The 14,849-nt window shown below is 39.7% G+C and overlaps 1 protein-coding gene and 1 long non-coding RNA gene across 2 annotated transcripts in view; one reads left to right on the top strand and one right to left on the bottom strand.

Moving 5' to 3' along the window:
- The window catches only part of LOC137216110 (uncharacterized), a 74,809-nt gene that overhangs the window by 40,157 nt on the left and 19,803 nt on the right, over nucleotides 1–14,849 (top strand). The window lies entirely within an intron of this gene.
- The window catches only part of LONRF1 (LON peptidase N-terminal domain and ring finger 1), a 45,779-nt gene continuing 35,355 nt past the window's right edge, over nucleotides 4,426–14,849 (bottom strand). Inside the window, exon 12 of the mRNA XM_067721952.1 lies at nucleotides 4,426–5,798. Within this exon, the coding sequence (XP_067578053.1) occupies nucleotides 5,640–5,798 (159 nt within the window). The 3' untranslated portion in view covers nucleotides 4,426–5,639. The remainder of the gene's footprint in view (nucleotides 5,799–14,849) is intronic.

A 14,849-nucleotide genomic window follows, 5' to 3' on the forward strand; every position in this document is an offset into this window, starting at 1 on the left:
TTTAGTGAACCCCTCAACACAAACCAATGCCCACCCTCCAAGATAGAGCAAAGAAAAATTACCTAAACTGAAACACGAAGAGCAAAGAAAGGGAAAATAGAGCATCAGAGAGCTATGAAAGAATATCAGATGGGCTAACATACATGTAATGGTAAAGAAGAAGAGAAAAAGAAAAATGTGTATTTGGAGATGCGTATGTGTGTATATGTGTATGTGCATCTGTGGCATAGTTTAATACATTTACAGTGAAATACCAAGTCCAAAACACTGAATAAATTCAACTATTATTTCATGCCGAGACAGAACAGGGAAGTTATTTAAAAATTGGGGTGCCAGGGAAGAACCTAGATCACTTACCAAAGGAACAAAAGTCAGGTTTGCATTAGACTTTCAGCAGCAACATACATGTGTGTACGTGCCTAGTATGGGGTCTGGTACTTAAGAGGAGCTCAGTCGAACGCCACTGCTCCACACCAAGAGACCTGGTTATTGCACATCTGTTTTTACTTGCCACTTAACATCCTGTCTTGGGCTTGGACATTTGAGTACGAGAGGTAATTCCTAAGTCTGGTAATTCCTAAGTCTGTTCTAACTCCACCGATGTGGAAATGTTCTTGGAACTAAAGGTATGTTTTTCTTTCACTCCTTGGCTTGCACAAGGAGTTCTTACAGCCTTTCACCTTGCCATTTTGTTTTCTTTGCTGTCCTTGCTTAAATGTGTTCTAGCATGTTTGGCTGTTCAGCAGTGATCTGTTCTGTATGTTGCTACGTCGTCATTTCTCTAGCTTCATATTCAATTTGTTGATGATAAGAAAATTCTTTTCAGGAATCTCATATACACTCCTCCTTCCCTCCTTTCCTTTTTTGGAAGAGTTTGTTGACTCTCTTGACTAATTCCAGTAATACTGGTTTACAATTAAATCAAGTGGATTAAGATTTGAAAGTCACTGAGTACACAGCAACAAAGGCATTTCAAAGAATACAGAAGGTATTATAAGCATGGGGTATATAAGCATATGAGATTTTCCCAATTTCAATGTTATATACCATTGTTCTGTTGTGGGTTTTTTTGTTTTAATTTGGGTCTCTGTGACTTGAAACATGGGGGATAAGAAGACGCCACAGTATGAGCTTGGGTTGAAGATCATGAACATTTTAATGATCCTTGATACATAACTGCAATATTACTTTCTAAAAAGGTTGTTAGCAATTTACACTGCTCCCAAAAATATAGGGCTGAGCCCAGTTTGGCCATCCCACCATCTTGGCGAGGTGCTTAAAAATAAGTCCTAATGTTATCACTGTAAAATGCATCCCTGCATCCCTCCCCCAAGTGTAAAGCTACTAAGTCAGGGAGTCACGTCAGTCACTTCCAGACGCTTCACGTTTCGACCTTCTTAGATGCCTTAGAACTTGGGTGGTGGTAAGGTTGAGCCAGACTGCCTGGCTTCGGTCAGTTCCACCACACATTAGCTGTGTAATCCTTTGACAAATTACTTAACTACTTAGTGTTCCCATTTCCTCATCCTTACAAGGACACTACCTACTTCACAGGACTTTTCTGAGGATTAAATGTGCGTGTTTACCACATTTTGAAGCGAAGTCTGTATGCTTTTTAATATCCTACTGTGACCTGCCCCCCCCCCCCCAAAAAAAAGTCCTTAAGGATACTTCTGAATTTTGGTGAACAGCCAAAGGCTATTTGGAGGCAGGTCTGTAAGAGAGCTCATTTATTAAGCCACGTCATAATGTCCTATCTATAAAAAATGTTGGCATTTAAGTGCTGGCTTAGGAAGAAAATCCATCTCATTGAGCCAGTCATTTCCCTGTGGATCGATGAGCCAGACAGTTGAGATATTGCTGTTTTGTCTGTCCTTGGTCATCTAAGTTTGCCTTATTGTCCTATTTAAATGGATCAACTTGGTACCTAAGAAAGCACCTAAATTATTTTATTACTCTTGAGCTAATTACGTGCATTATTTGTTTCTTTCCTACTCTTAAGAATCTTCTCTCAGATGAACGTTAAAACTTTGAATCTCTCCCCCACATCTCGATATTTCCCTCCTACTCTGCCTCTACTGATTTCTGCGTTGTGTTCTGGAAAGGACCCCAACTCAACGCTCTGCCTCATTCCTTCATCCTTTGTCTGAATTCATTCTTCTGTTTAACTCGTCTGCTTAGTTTATTTTATTTATTTATTTATTTTTGCTTAGTTTATTTTTACGATTCATTCACTGACTCCAAAAACTTTTATTGAATGCTTCTGTGGTGCCAGGGACTGTCTGAGGAACATATTTTAGATCTCCAGATAATTTTTGGAATTGCACGTCCTCAAATCGAAGGGCACTGGATTTGTTGTATTGTTTAGAATGTTTTTCCTCAAATGTGTAGGAGTTGACTGTCTCCTCATCTTTGTCACGTGGGAGCTCTGTTCCTTCCTGTGGGTGCTGGTGTGGTTCTGGGTGGCCTGCCTCTGCTGACTGGTGAACGCTGGAACGCCTGCCGTGTGAGCAAAGTCAGCAGCCTACTGTCTGTGCGTGAGGGCCCTCCATCCCACGTGGCTAATGAAGGTTTCATGGTCTTCTCTGGCCCAACGCCCTCATTTGGTGCTTTGGCCTGAGAACAGCTGCTGTTGCTGCCTGCTGCCCTGGCCAAGTGGGGAGAGGCCAAATGATCCAGCCGTGTCACATACAGCCTCCCCAGGGAACCTGCCCAAGTTTTCCAAGACCCTTTACCAGTCTGGGGCTCCCCTGCAGTCCTCCGTTTCTGTAAAGCTATGCTCTCCTCTGGTCTTCTATATTAGATCCCGTTTCCATATCTCAAAAATTCCTCAAAAAGCATTGACTTTAGTTTTGCAACGCCATTAGATTTCATTTTCTTTACTGTCATTGTTTTGAACTTGGGGAGGAAGGTAAGACGAGGTATTTGCTCAGTCTAACCATCTTTATTCAACTTCCCTTCTTAACTGGCATTTATTTCAACCCTGTTCAGTGGTCACCCTGTGTCTTGGAGATTGAATCTGTCTAAACTGCTGGACACTGATCTTGATACTCAGGAGAGGGTTTATGTATTTAATTCAAATATCCCCCATACATGCTATAAGCAGAGCACAAGGAAAGTGCTACGGATTCAGGGTTTTAGCTGAGTGAAAGCATTCAAGTTGACCTCGAGAAACAGGAAGAACTGGACATGTAGACAGGTGTATAAGAAAAGAAGATCAACCACCAGCCACCTTGGCTTGAAATATGGAATTCATGACAGAACTTAGTCACTTAAAGTGTTAAGGGGAAAAAAAAGTCAGATTCTTCCCCCCCGCTTCTTTTTCTGATAATCTGGATGGAAAGTGCAGTAGGAAAAAGATTTCCAGAGATTTAAAAAAAAAAAATCTATAGATAGAATAACTATCAGAGATCACTTACCACAAAACTAGGGTCAAATGATAAAACCCATGAATTTCCATTAGTGTGTGTGTGTATATAGAGAGAGACCATTTAATGCTGCTTTGTGCATGTGTATGTGTGGACACACGCAAGTACATACCACGGATGTCGATTCAGCACCAGGTAACTCCTGCTGCCGTCTGATACATATTTTGAGAACTATAGAGAACTGTACAGGTAAACTCTTCATTTATACCACCCAGACACTATTTAAGCTATTTAACAGGCATTTGATAGTTTTTTATTACAAGAAAGTTCAATCTAACACTGCAGAAACTATTGATAAGGTACTTTTGGGGAATGGCCCATTCTTTGTAGAACTATTCACGATTCGTGCCTAGCATAATTGTGAGGGCAAATGGTGGCTCTCTATCTAGGCAGTGATTTCTGCCTTTTTAATTAAAACATTCAATATTAAATCCTAGCTGGGAAATCAGGGACTGAAAGAATCGAGGCTGTTTAGCCAAGAGGTGTCCCCAATGGGGGTAACTAAGAGCCTTATCATCTTTATCCTAAAAGGGACATGGATTTTTCAGAGGTTGAAAAATGTGCCTTAGAGCAGTGGTCCCAAACTTTTGGGCCCCAGGGATCAGTTTTGTGGATGACACTTTTTCCACAGACCGGGGTGGGGTGGGGGGTAGTTCAGGCGGTAACGCGAGTGATGGGGAGCGGCAGATGCAGCTTTGCTCGCCTGCAGCTCACCTCCTGCTGTGCGGCCCGGTCCCTAACAGGCCACGGACTGGTACCAGTCCGGGGGTTGGGGGACCCCTGCTTTAGAGGATGGTTCTAGGCCTAAACTTTCCTTAAGACACTTCATTGTTTGGTCAAAAGATGACCAAAAAAAAAAAAAAAAGTATTTTGAAAGCTATAGCTTACATCTCACAGCACAAAACAGTAGGCAAAACTCATTTGTTCTCTACTCTGTGTAGCTTGATTCCTCCGCTGATCTTTTTTTGACATTAACCTAATCATTAAGAAAAAAAAGTATTATGAATTTAGCTTTTATTCAAAATTAAATAAGCAAAAGCAAAATTTTTAAGAAACTTTTACAAATTACTTACATAAAAGAAAGTTAAGAGGGACAGTCACAAGTCTGCAACAAATAATTACAAAAGTATCTAGGGCAGCATGAATACAGACCATGTCACAGCATGGTGATCTAACTGTGATATGAATAAGGCATAACTAACATTTGCACCAAGACGAGAATTAAAAAAAAGAAAAACCAACATACTTTAAAAGCTTAGTTCTACATTAAGCTTCTTCTCTTCCCTTAGATCCTTAATGGGTTTATACTATGTAATTTTTTTAAACAAACATATGTCAAACTATAAATTACATAGATGGGCAGTTAATGTGAAAAGCCCCCCTAAAATGTACAAACTAACTGGTACTGAACTGAGTTCTCCATTTACCTTTATGTACAGTTAAGTGTAAACCATATTTTCACAGTTTTAAGTGTTTTATGAATAGATGCACAGTACCAAGTCAGGTTTGCAATTGTTCCTGAAAACTGGCTCTAGGTTCTGCATCCGATGCCTGTTGGCTATTGGGATGCAAGTATTTACATAAATAAGAAACTGTGTCCTAGTCAATGGTCAAGACAGTTCAGCAAGAGCGGTATTTCCGACAAAAAGTGATACTCAATACCATAGCTTACGTACTTGTGCAAATTAAGCATCAGGACAGAGAAATCTGAGGCAAATTCAATTTGCAAAAACTTGTATCGCTACTGTTGTAAACTTGGGCAATAAATGACCCTCGGCAAGTTCTGCTCTCTATGGCTTTTTTTTTTCTTTTAAAATTTTAAAGCCAGAGAAAATGCACCCATACTACCCACACGGGCGCGCATGTGCGCGCACGCACACACACACACACACACGCACGCACGCACGCACCCACACACAGAGTTCTCATTTCATTTAGAGTATGGTACATAGTGCAACTTCATCACAATGTAGAGGTTTAACACACATTTAGTGTGTGTTTTTCTGTGCAAGTTCTTAGTGGTCTAAATCCTAGTTGAAGGTATCTGTTTGCAGAACCACATGATTCAGGAGGTGGAAGGAAAAAGAAAAAAAAAAAAGAACAGTTTCATTACATTTCTCAAACCAGCACTGGATGTGCAAAGGCAGCGGACAATCTGGCCATCACCACAGCCAGATTAGGGTAATTTTAGAGGAAGATCCAAGCAGTTGGTTACTTAGATTGGTCTCTAGAAAAATAAGTCAGTATATGCTGTATCTTTGTCAACCGTTCTTTCAAAGACTTCATTGACAAAACGGACAGCTGATAGCGGGGGTCGACGGGAAGGACGGCAAGAAGCCACCAACACCAGGCGGGTCCATTAGGGATTGCCTAAAAAGAATCCACATTATATAGTGTTAATAAAACAAATATTTATGTAATTACAGCAGTAAAAAACCACCACCAAGCTAATCTGTATTGAGCACTTTATGGTGTCAGATTCTTTTTCTAACTTAAAAAAATTTTAATTGAAGTATAGTTGACTTACAATACTGTTGGTTTCAGGCGTGCAACAATGATTTAGTATTTTTATAGATTATCCTCCATATAAAGTTATTATAAAATGTTGACTATATTCCCTGTGCTGCACTTTACATCCTTGTAACTTACCTATTTTATACCTAGTAGTTTGTACCTCTTAATCCCCTTTACCCCTCCTCCTCCTTCACTTCCCTCTGGTAACTACCATTTGTTTTCTGTATCTGTGAGTCTGTTTTGGTTTTGTTATGTTTGTTCATTTGTTTTATTTTTTTATACTCCACATAGAAGTGAAAACATACAGTATTTGTCTTTCTGACTTATTTCACTTAGTATGATAATCTCCAGGTCCATCCATGTTGTCAAAAATGGCAAAATTTCATTCTTTTTTACGGCTGAGTAACATTCCATTGTCGATACACACACACACACACACACACACACACACACACACACACACACACACACACACACACACACACACACACACACACACACACACACACACACACACACACACCCCTTTATTCATTCTTCTGTTGATGGGCTTAGGTTGTTTCCATATCTTGGCAATTGCAAATAATGCTGCTGTGAACACTGGGTGCATGTATCTTTTCAAATTAGTGTTTTCATTTTCCTTGGATATATACTCAGGAGTAGCATTGCTGGATCTCATGGTAGTACAATTTTTAATTTTTTTGAGGAACCTCCATACTGTTTTCCACAGTGGCTGCACCAATTTACATTCCCACCAACAGTGCATGAGTGTTTCCTTTTCTCTCCACATCCTCACTAATACTTGTCTTCCTGACAGTATCCATTCTGAGAGGTATGAGGTGATATCACAACATCACTAATCATCAGCGAAAGCAAATCAAAACCACAGTGAGCTATCATCTCACACCTGTCAGAATGGCTGTCTCAAATCCTTTATCAATCATGTAAGGAGGGCACTATTATGCCCATATAAAATGGGGAAACTGAAGCTTCATTAAATATAATGCAAGTTGTTCAAGATATCTCAGCTCCTACGTGGCAGAGCCAAGGTTCAAATGATCCAGACCTGCCTCACAGCCAGCACTCTTTCCTCTTCACTGACCTGAACAGGTGTCTCAATCTCAGGCTCCTGGCTTCTGGGGCTGGACAGTTCTGTGTTATGGGGACTGTCCTGTGCATTGTGGCATGTTTAGCACATCTCTGACCTCTGTCTACTAGCTGCCAGCAGCACCTCCCCCAGTTCTGATGGTCAAAATCGTCTCCAGATATTGCCAAATGTCCCACAGGGGCAAAACTGTCCCAAGTTGAGAACTGCTTTCTTAAAATATATATTTAAAACACTAAGGGACCTCCCTGGTGGTCCAGTGGTTAAGGTTCTGCGCTTCCAATGCAGGGGGCATGGGTTCGATCCCTGGTCGGGTAACTAAGATCCCACATGCCACACTGCATGGCCAAAAAAAATAAATAAAATATTAAGACAAGTTAAGTGATATTTTTAAATGTCTTCAAAGAATTGTGGAATCCTAGGAAGGATATAAGAAAAGTCTCAGCTTCCAGTTTCATTTGAGAAATAAACATATCTCCAGCAAAGAACTTCATCTGATGTTGCAAGGGCTGACTACTGGCTATGGAACGAATTAGGAATTTATATACAAGAATGTTTAAGCCACCTTTACTACACACTGAATTGCTTTTTACTGAACCTAAAACATGAAGTTTCAGAATGACAAAAGGAGCTGTGACATGAGTTGATATCAACAAGCTCCTCCTAGAATCAAACTGGACTTATCTGTGTCTGCCTGTTGTCAACTCGGCATCACTGCCACCTTCCGTAGAGACATCAGAAACTACATTTCCCAGGATCCCCTCCCCCCATGTGAGGGGGTGGTTCCAGGTTAAACATGACCAATGAGAGGCACTCTTTCAAGATTTGGAAGTTGGGAGAGGAAGCCATTGTTCTCTGGAGGCTGTTGCCAAGTGTGGGCAGATGTGAGATTTGCAGAAGCTTTCCAGAGCATTCGTGAAAACCACCTGCTCCACTACTGCAAACTGAGATACTGGTGGGGACTGCCCTGGGATTCCTAAGGATGACAGCAGCTTCCCCTCAAGTCCTGAGCCCGTGCTCCACTGTGTCAGGAAGAGAGTCCCTGAGCTCCGCTGACGATGGCCTGATCTGATTCTCCCTCCTCCAGCTCTCCCAATGGGGGTGTCAACTTTAATTCCGACAATAAACCCTTCACTCCTGGGATATATAGAGTGGCTGCTTTTGTTTTCCTGACTGAATCCTGACTCATACAGTATGACTAACTGAAAGCAGTGGAAGAGGACTGCATAATAAAAGTGAGGGTGGTGGAGGTGATTGGAAAGTAATGTTGAAATTTTCTACAAGTTGGTTTGTTAACATTTAAAATGTACTTATTCAATTCTGTGCTCATCAAAAGCTGTTTCTATCAAGTTCAATCAGATTCAGGTAGCCAGGATAAAACAAACACGTGGCAACTGATATATGCTGGACACAGAATGAGAACTCAGTTTGGAGATGATGTGATGTTGAAATTTCAAGTTCAGCTGAAGGATTCAATTGAGATTCAGACAGATGTAGGCCGACCTTTGAAAACTGGAATGAGAGACAGTGTCCATCACAGGGGCCCTCTGTCCATCTGATATTCATTTACAGCCATTCCTTTATGTCATCTATTCCCGTCTAACCACAAACACTGTATCCAACTCAATTCAACAATGCTTATGCCTAATGCTTTGGTGGGTCTTTTTCCAGATTTTCCAGGATAGGAACTCTTCTTTATGCCTCTTGCAGTGCTCTGCTTGACCAGAAAGCACCTGCTGTATGCTAATTAGATTAAACTTAAATGTAAACCCTAAATTCCAGATCAAGACCATAAGAACGATAGTTTCATGAGGAGTGAAATATAAAACATGAAGAGATAAAAATGAATTAAAGTGGCAGGGTAAAAAGCTGGGGATAACAGAAAAGGTGACAAGATTTTTTAAAAGTATAGAAAATGATACATCTCTCAACTCTCAAAGAATAACAGCAAAGCCAAAGAGGCTCGAAGACGTAGCTGTCTTATAGGCACAATTTACTAGATGGTACCATGTCCCCTTTTTTTAATTGAAGTATAGTTGATTTACAATGTTGTGTTGTGTTAATTTCTGCTGTAAAGCAAAGTGACTCAATTATACACATATATACATTCTTTTTTTATATTCTTCTCCATTATGGTTTATCCCAAGAGATTGGATATAGTTCCCTGTGCTATACAGTAGGACCTTGTTGTTTATCAATTCTAAATGTAATAGTTTGCATCTACCAACCCCAAACTCCCAGTCCATCCCTCTCCCTCCCCACCTCCCCCTTGGCAACAATGAGTCTGTTCTCTGCTAGTCCATTTCTGTTTTGTAGATAGGTTCAGGTTCATGATAGGTTCATTTGTGCCATATTTTAGATTCCACATATAAGTGATATCATACAGTATTTATCTTTCTCTTTCTGATTTACTTCATTTAGTATGATAATCTCTAGTTGCATTCATGTTGCTGCAAATAGCATTATTTTGTCCTGGCTGAGTAGTATTTCATTGTATATATATATGTACACACCTTTTTTATCCATTCTTCTATCGATGGACATTTAGGTTGTTTCCATGTCTTGTGACGTGTGCTATTGTGAATAGTGCTGCTGTGAACACAGGGGTGCATGTATCTTTTTGAATTATAGTTTTGTCTGGATATGTGCCCAGGAGTGGGATTGCTGGATCATATGGCAACTCTACTTTTAGCTTTTTGAGGAACCTCCATACTGTTTTCCATAGTGGCCACACCAACTTACATTCCCACCTTCAGTGTAGGAGAGTTCCCTTTTCTCCACACCCTCTCTAGCATTTGTTATCTGGGGGCTTTTATTTTTATTTTTTTTTAACATCTTTATTGGGGTACAATTGCTTTACAATGGTGTGTTAGCTTCTGCTTTATAACAAAGTGAATCAGTTATACATATCTCTTCCCTCTTGCGTCTCCCTCCCTTTTTTTTTAAAAAAAAAAAAAACATTATTTATTTGGCTGCATGGGGTCTTAGTTGCGGCAAGTGGGACCTTCACTGCGGCATGTGGGATCTTTCATTGTGGTGCGTGGGCTTCTCTCTAGTAATGGCGTGCGGGTTCAGGACTTGTGGTGCACGGGCTCAGCAGTTGCAGCACACAGGCTCTCTAGTTGTGGGGCGTGGGCTCTAGAGCACATGGGCTTAGTTGCCCCGTGGCATGTGGGATTTTAGTTCCCCTACAAGGGATCGAACCTGTGTGTCCCCTGCATTGGAAAGCAGATTCTTAACCACTGGCAGAGCAGAGCCCTGTGGCCTTTATAATAGTGGCCATTCTGACCTGTGTGAGGTAGTACCCCGTTGTAGTTTTGATTTGCATTTTTCTGTTAGCTATGTTGAACATCTTTTCATGTGCCTATTCTTCTTTGGAGAAATGTTTATTTAGGTCTTCTGCCCATTTTTTGATTGGGTTGTTTGTTTTTTTGTTATTGAGTTGTATGAGCTGCTTACATATTTTGGAAGTTAGCCTGTGTCAGTCACATCATTTGCAAATATTTTCTCTAATTCTGTAGTTTGTCTTTTCGTTTTGTTTATGGTTTCCTTTGCTGTGCAAAAGCTTGTAAGTTTGATTAGGTCCTGTTTATTTTTGCTTTTGTTTCTATTGCCTTGGGAGGCTGACCTAAGAAAACACTGGTACAAATTGTGTTAGGGAATGTTTTGCCTATGCTCTTTTAGGAGTTTTATGGTGTTGTCTTAAGTCTTTAAGCCATTTTCAGTTTATTTTTGTGCACACTGTGAGGGTGTGTTCTAACTTCACTGATTTACACACAGCTGTACAACTTTCCCAGCACCCCTTGCTGAAGAGACTATCTTTTCCCCATTTTATATTCTTGCCTCCTTTATTGAAGATGAATTGACTGTAGGTGTATGGGTTTATTTCTTTATTCTGTTCCATTGATCTGTATGTCTGTTTCTGTACCAATACCACACTGTTTTGATGACTGTAGCTTTGTAGTATTGTCTAAAGTCTGGGAGAGTTATGCCTCCTGCTTTGTTTTTTTTCCTCAGGATTGCTCTGGCAATTCTGAGTCTTTTATGGTTCTATATAAATTTTTGGATTATTCTAGTTCTGTGAAAAATTTCATGGGTGATTTGATAGGGATCACATTAAATCTGTAGATTGCTTTAGGTAATATTGCCATTTTAACAATATTAATCCTTCCAATCCAAGGGTATGGGATATCTTTCCATTTCTTTGAATTCTCTTTAGTCCTTTATTTTTTGGTGCAATTTTAAAAGGTATTGATTTTTACATTCCCTTTCTGATATTTCATTGTTAGTGTAAAGAAATGTAACCGAGTTCTGCATGTTAATCGTGTATCCTGCTACTTTGCTGAATTCATTTATTTGATCTAGTAACTTTTGTGTGGAGTCTTTAGGGTTTTTTATATATAGTATCATGTCATCTGCATAGAGTGACTATTTTACCTCTTCCTTTCCAATTTGGATACCTTTTATTTCTTGTCTCATTGCTGTGGCTAGGACTTCCAATACTATGTTGAATAGAAGAGGTGAGAGCAGGCATCCTTGTCTTGTTCCAGATTTTAGCAGGAAGGCTTTCAGCTTTTCACCATTTAGTATTATACTGGCTGTGGGTTTGTCATAAATAGCTTTTATTATATGGAGATATGTTCCCTCTATACCCACTTTGGTAAGAGTTTTTATCATGAATGGATGGTGAATATTGTCAAATGCTTTTCTGCATCTATTGAGATGATCATGTGGTTTTTGTCTTTTCTTGATGTGGTGTATCACATTGATTTGCATATGTTGAACCATCCTTGTGAACTTGGGATGACTCCCCCTTGGTTGTGGTGTATGATCTTTTTTATGTGTTGCTGGATTCAGTTTGCTTTTTTTTTTTTTTTTTTTTTTGCGGTATGCGGGCCTCTCACTGTTGTGGCCTCTCCCGTTGTGGAGCACAGGCTCCGGACACGCAGGCTCAGCGGCCATGGCTCACGGGCCCAGCCGCTCTGCGGCATGTGGGATCTTCCCAGACCGGGGAACGAACCCGTGTCCCCTGCATCAGCAGGCAGACTCTCAACCACTGTGCCACCAGGGAAGCCCAGTTTGCTAATATTTTGTTGAGAATTTTTGCATCTATATTCATCAAAGATATAGGCCTGTAATTTTTTTTTTTTTTTTTTTTTTGGTTGTGTCTTTATCTGGTTTGGTATCAGGGTGACAGTGGCTTCACAGAATGTCCTTGGGAGTATTCCCCCCTCCTCAGTCTTTGGAAGAGTTTGAGAATTGGTAAAAGTTCTTCTTTGGATGTTTGGTAGAATTCACCTGTGAAGCCATCTGGCCCTGGACTTTTCTTTGTAGGGAGTTTCTTTGTCTGTTTGTTTGGTTTTTTTAAATTACAGATTCTATTTCACTTCTGGTGATCAGTCTGTTCAAATTATCTATTTCTTCTTGATTCAGTTTTGGTGGGTTGTATGTAGAAACTTGTCCATTTCATCTAGGTTGTCAAATTTGTCAAAGTTGTTGGCATATTGGTTGAGATTTCTTTTTCATTTCTTATCTTATTTGGGTTCTCTTTTCTTGGTGAGCCTGGCCAGAGGTTTGAAAATCTTGTTTATCCTTTCAAAGAACCAGCTATTGGTTTTATTTTTTTCTATATTTTTTAACCTCTATTTTATTTCCTCCCTGATCTTTATTATTTCCTTCCTTCTGCTGGCTTTAGGTTTTGTTCTCCTAATTCTTTTAGGTGATAGGTTGTTTATTTGAGATTTTTCTTGTTTTTTGAGGAAGGCCTGTATTGCTGTTAACTTTGTTCTAAGAACTGCTTTTGCTGCATCCCATAGATTTTGTATGGCTGTGTTTTCATCGTCTCAAGGTATTTTTAAATTTAATTTTTGATTTCCTTGTTGACCCATTGGTTTTTTTTAGTAGCATGTTGTTTAGCAGTCTCCATGTAATTGTTTCTCATTTCTTTTCCTGTGGTTGATTTCTAGTTTCATGCTGTTGTGGTCAGAGAAAATGCTTGAAATAATTTCTGTACTCTTAAATTTTTTAAGGTTAGTTTTGTGCTCTAGTATGTGCACTTGAAAAGAATGTGTATTCCGGGTTTTTTTGGATATAACGTCCTGAAAATATCAATTAAGTCTCACTGTTGTATCATTTAGGATCTCTGTGCCTTATTGATTTTCTGTCTAGAAGATGTGTCCATGTATTGTGAGTGGGGTGTTAAAAGTCTCCTACTATTATTGTATTCCTATCAATTTCTCCCTTTATCTGTTAGTATTTGCTTTATGTATTTAGGTGCACATATGCTGACGAGCGCATAATCCTTTTCTTATATTGATCCTTTTATCATTATATAGTGTCCTTCTTTGCCTTTTTTTATGGCCTTCGTTTCAAAGTCTATTTTGTCTGATACGAGTATTGCAACTGCTGCTTTCTTGTCATTTCCATTTGTATGAAATACCTTTTTTTCCATCCCCTCACTTTCAGTCTGTGTGTGTCCTTTGCCCTAAGGTGGCTCTCTTGTAGGCAGCATATTATAGACTCTTGGATTTAATCTAATCTGAAACTCTGTCTTTTGATCGGAACATTCAGTCTATTGACATTTAAGGTAATTACTGATACATGTGTATTTATTGCCATTTTAAACCTTGCTTTCCAGTTGATTCTTTGATCCTTTTTTTTCTTTTTGTGGTTTGATGATTTCATTTTATGCTTGTGTTCTCTTTTTGGGTTTTGTGAATCTATTGTATGCTTTTGATATGTGGTTGCCCTGTTTTTCAAGTATGTTAACCCCTTCCTATATGTGCTTGCTTTAGACTGATAGTCATGTAGGCTCAAACACATTCTTAAAGAATCTACATTTTCTTACTTTCCTTCTCTACATTTTATGGGTTTTTTTTTTTTCCGCGGTATGCGGGCCTCTCACTGTTGTGGCCTCTCCCGTTGTGGAGCACAGGCTCCGGACGCACAGGCTCAGCAGCCATGGCTCATGGGCCCAGCTGCTCCGCGGCATGTGGGATCTTCCCGGACCGGGGCACGAACCTGTGTCCCCTGCATCGACAGGTGGACTCTCAACCACTGCGCCACCAGGGAAGCCCCATTTTATGGTTTTGATGTCCTTTTTTACATCTTAACGTTTATCCTTTTGCTATTCCTTGTGTCTATTGTTGCTTTCACTAATAGGGTTTTTTAATTTTCTTTTTGATGTGTATACTGGCTAGTTTATTTACTTTCCAATTGTGATTTCCTCCTTCCTATATCTTCTTGCTGCTTTTTTATTTAGAGAAGACATTTCAATATTTTTTTAAGATAAGTTTAGTATTGCTGTATTCTTTTAGTTTTTGCTTGTCTGAGAAATTCTTTCTCTCTCCTTCTATCCTAACTGATAATCTTGCTGGGTAGAGTACCCTAGGTTGCAGGTTTTCCCCTTTCAGGACTCTGAATATATCCTGCCGCTCGCTTCTGGCCTGCAGTGTTTCTGTAGAGCAATCAGCTGATAGCATTATGGGAGTTGGCTTGTAATTAACCCTGTTTTTCTCTTGCTGCCTTTAGAAGCCTCTAACTTATGCCATTTTAATTATAATATGTCTTGGTGTGGGTCTGTTTGGGTTCCTCTTGTTTGGGACCCCCCTCTGTGCTTCCTGTAGCTAGACATGTTTCCTTCTTTAGGTCTGGGAAGTTTTCAGACATAATTTCTTCAAATACATTTTCCATCCCTTTTTCTCTTTCTTCCCCCTCTGGAATCCCTACTATGCATAGATTGGCCAGCTTTATATTATCCCACAGGTCTCTTACATTGCTTTCTTGTTTTTTTCATTTGGCTT

Source organism: Pseudorca crassidens, chromosome 21 (genome assembly GCF_039906515.1).
Source record: "Pseudorca crassidens isolate mPseCra1 chromosome 21, mPseCra1.hap1, whole genome shotgun sequence".
NCBI classification, from domain to species: Eukaryota; Metazoa; Chordata; class Mammalia; order Artiodactyla; family Delphinidae; genus Pseudorca; species Pseudorca crassidens.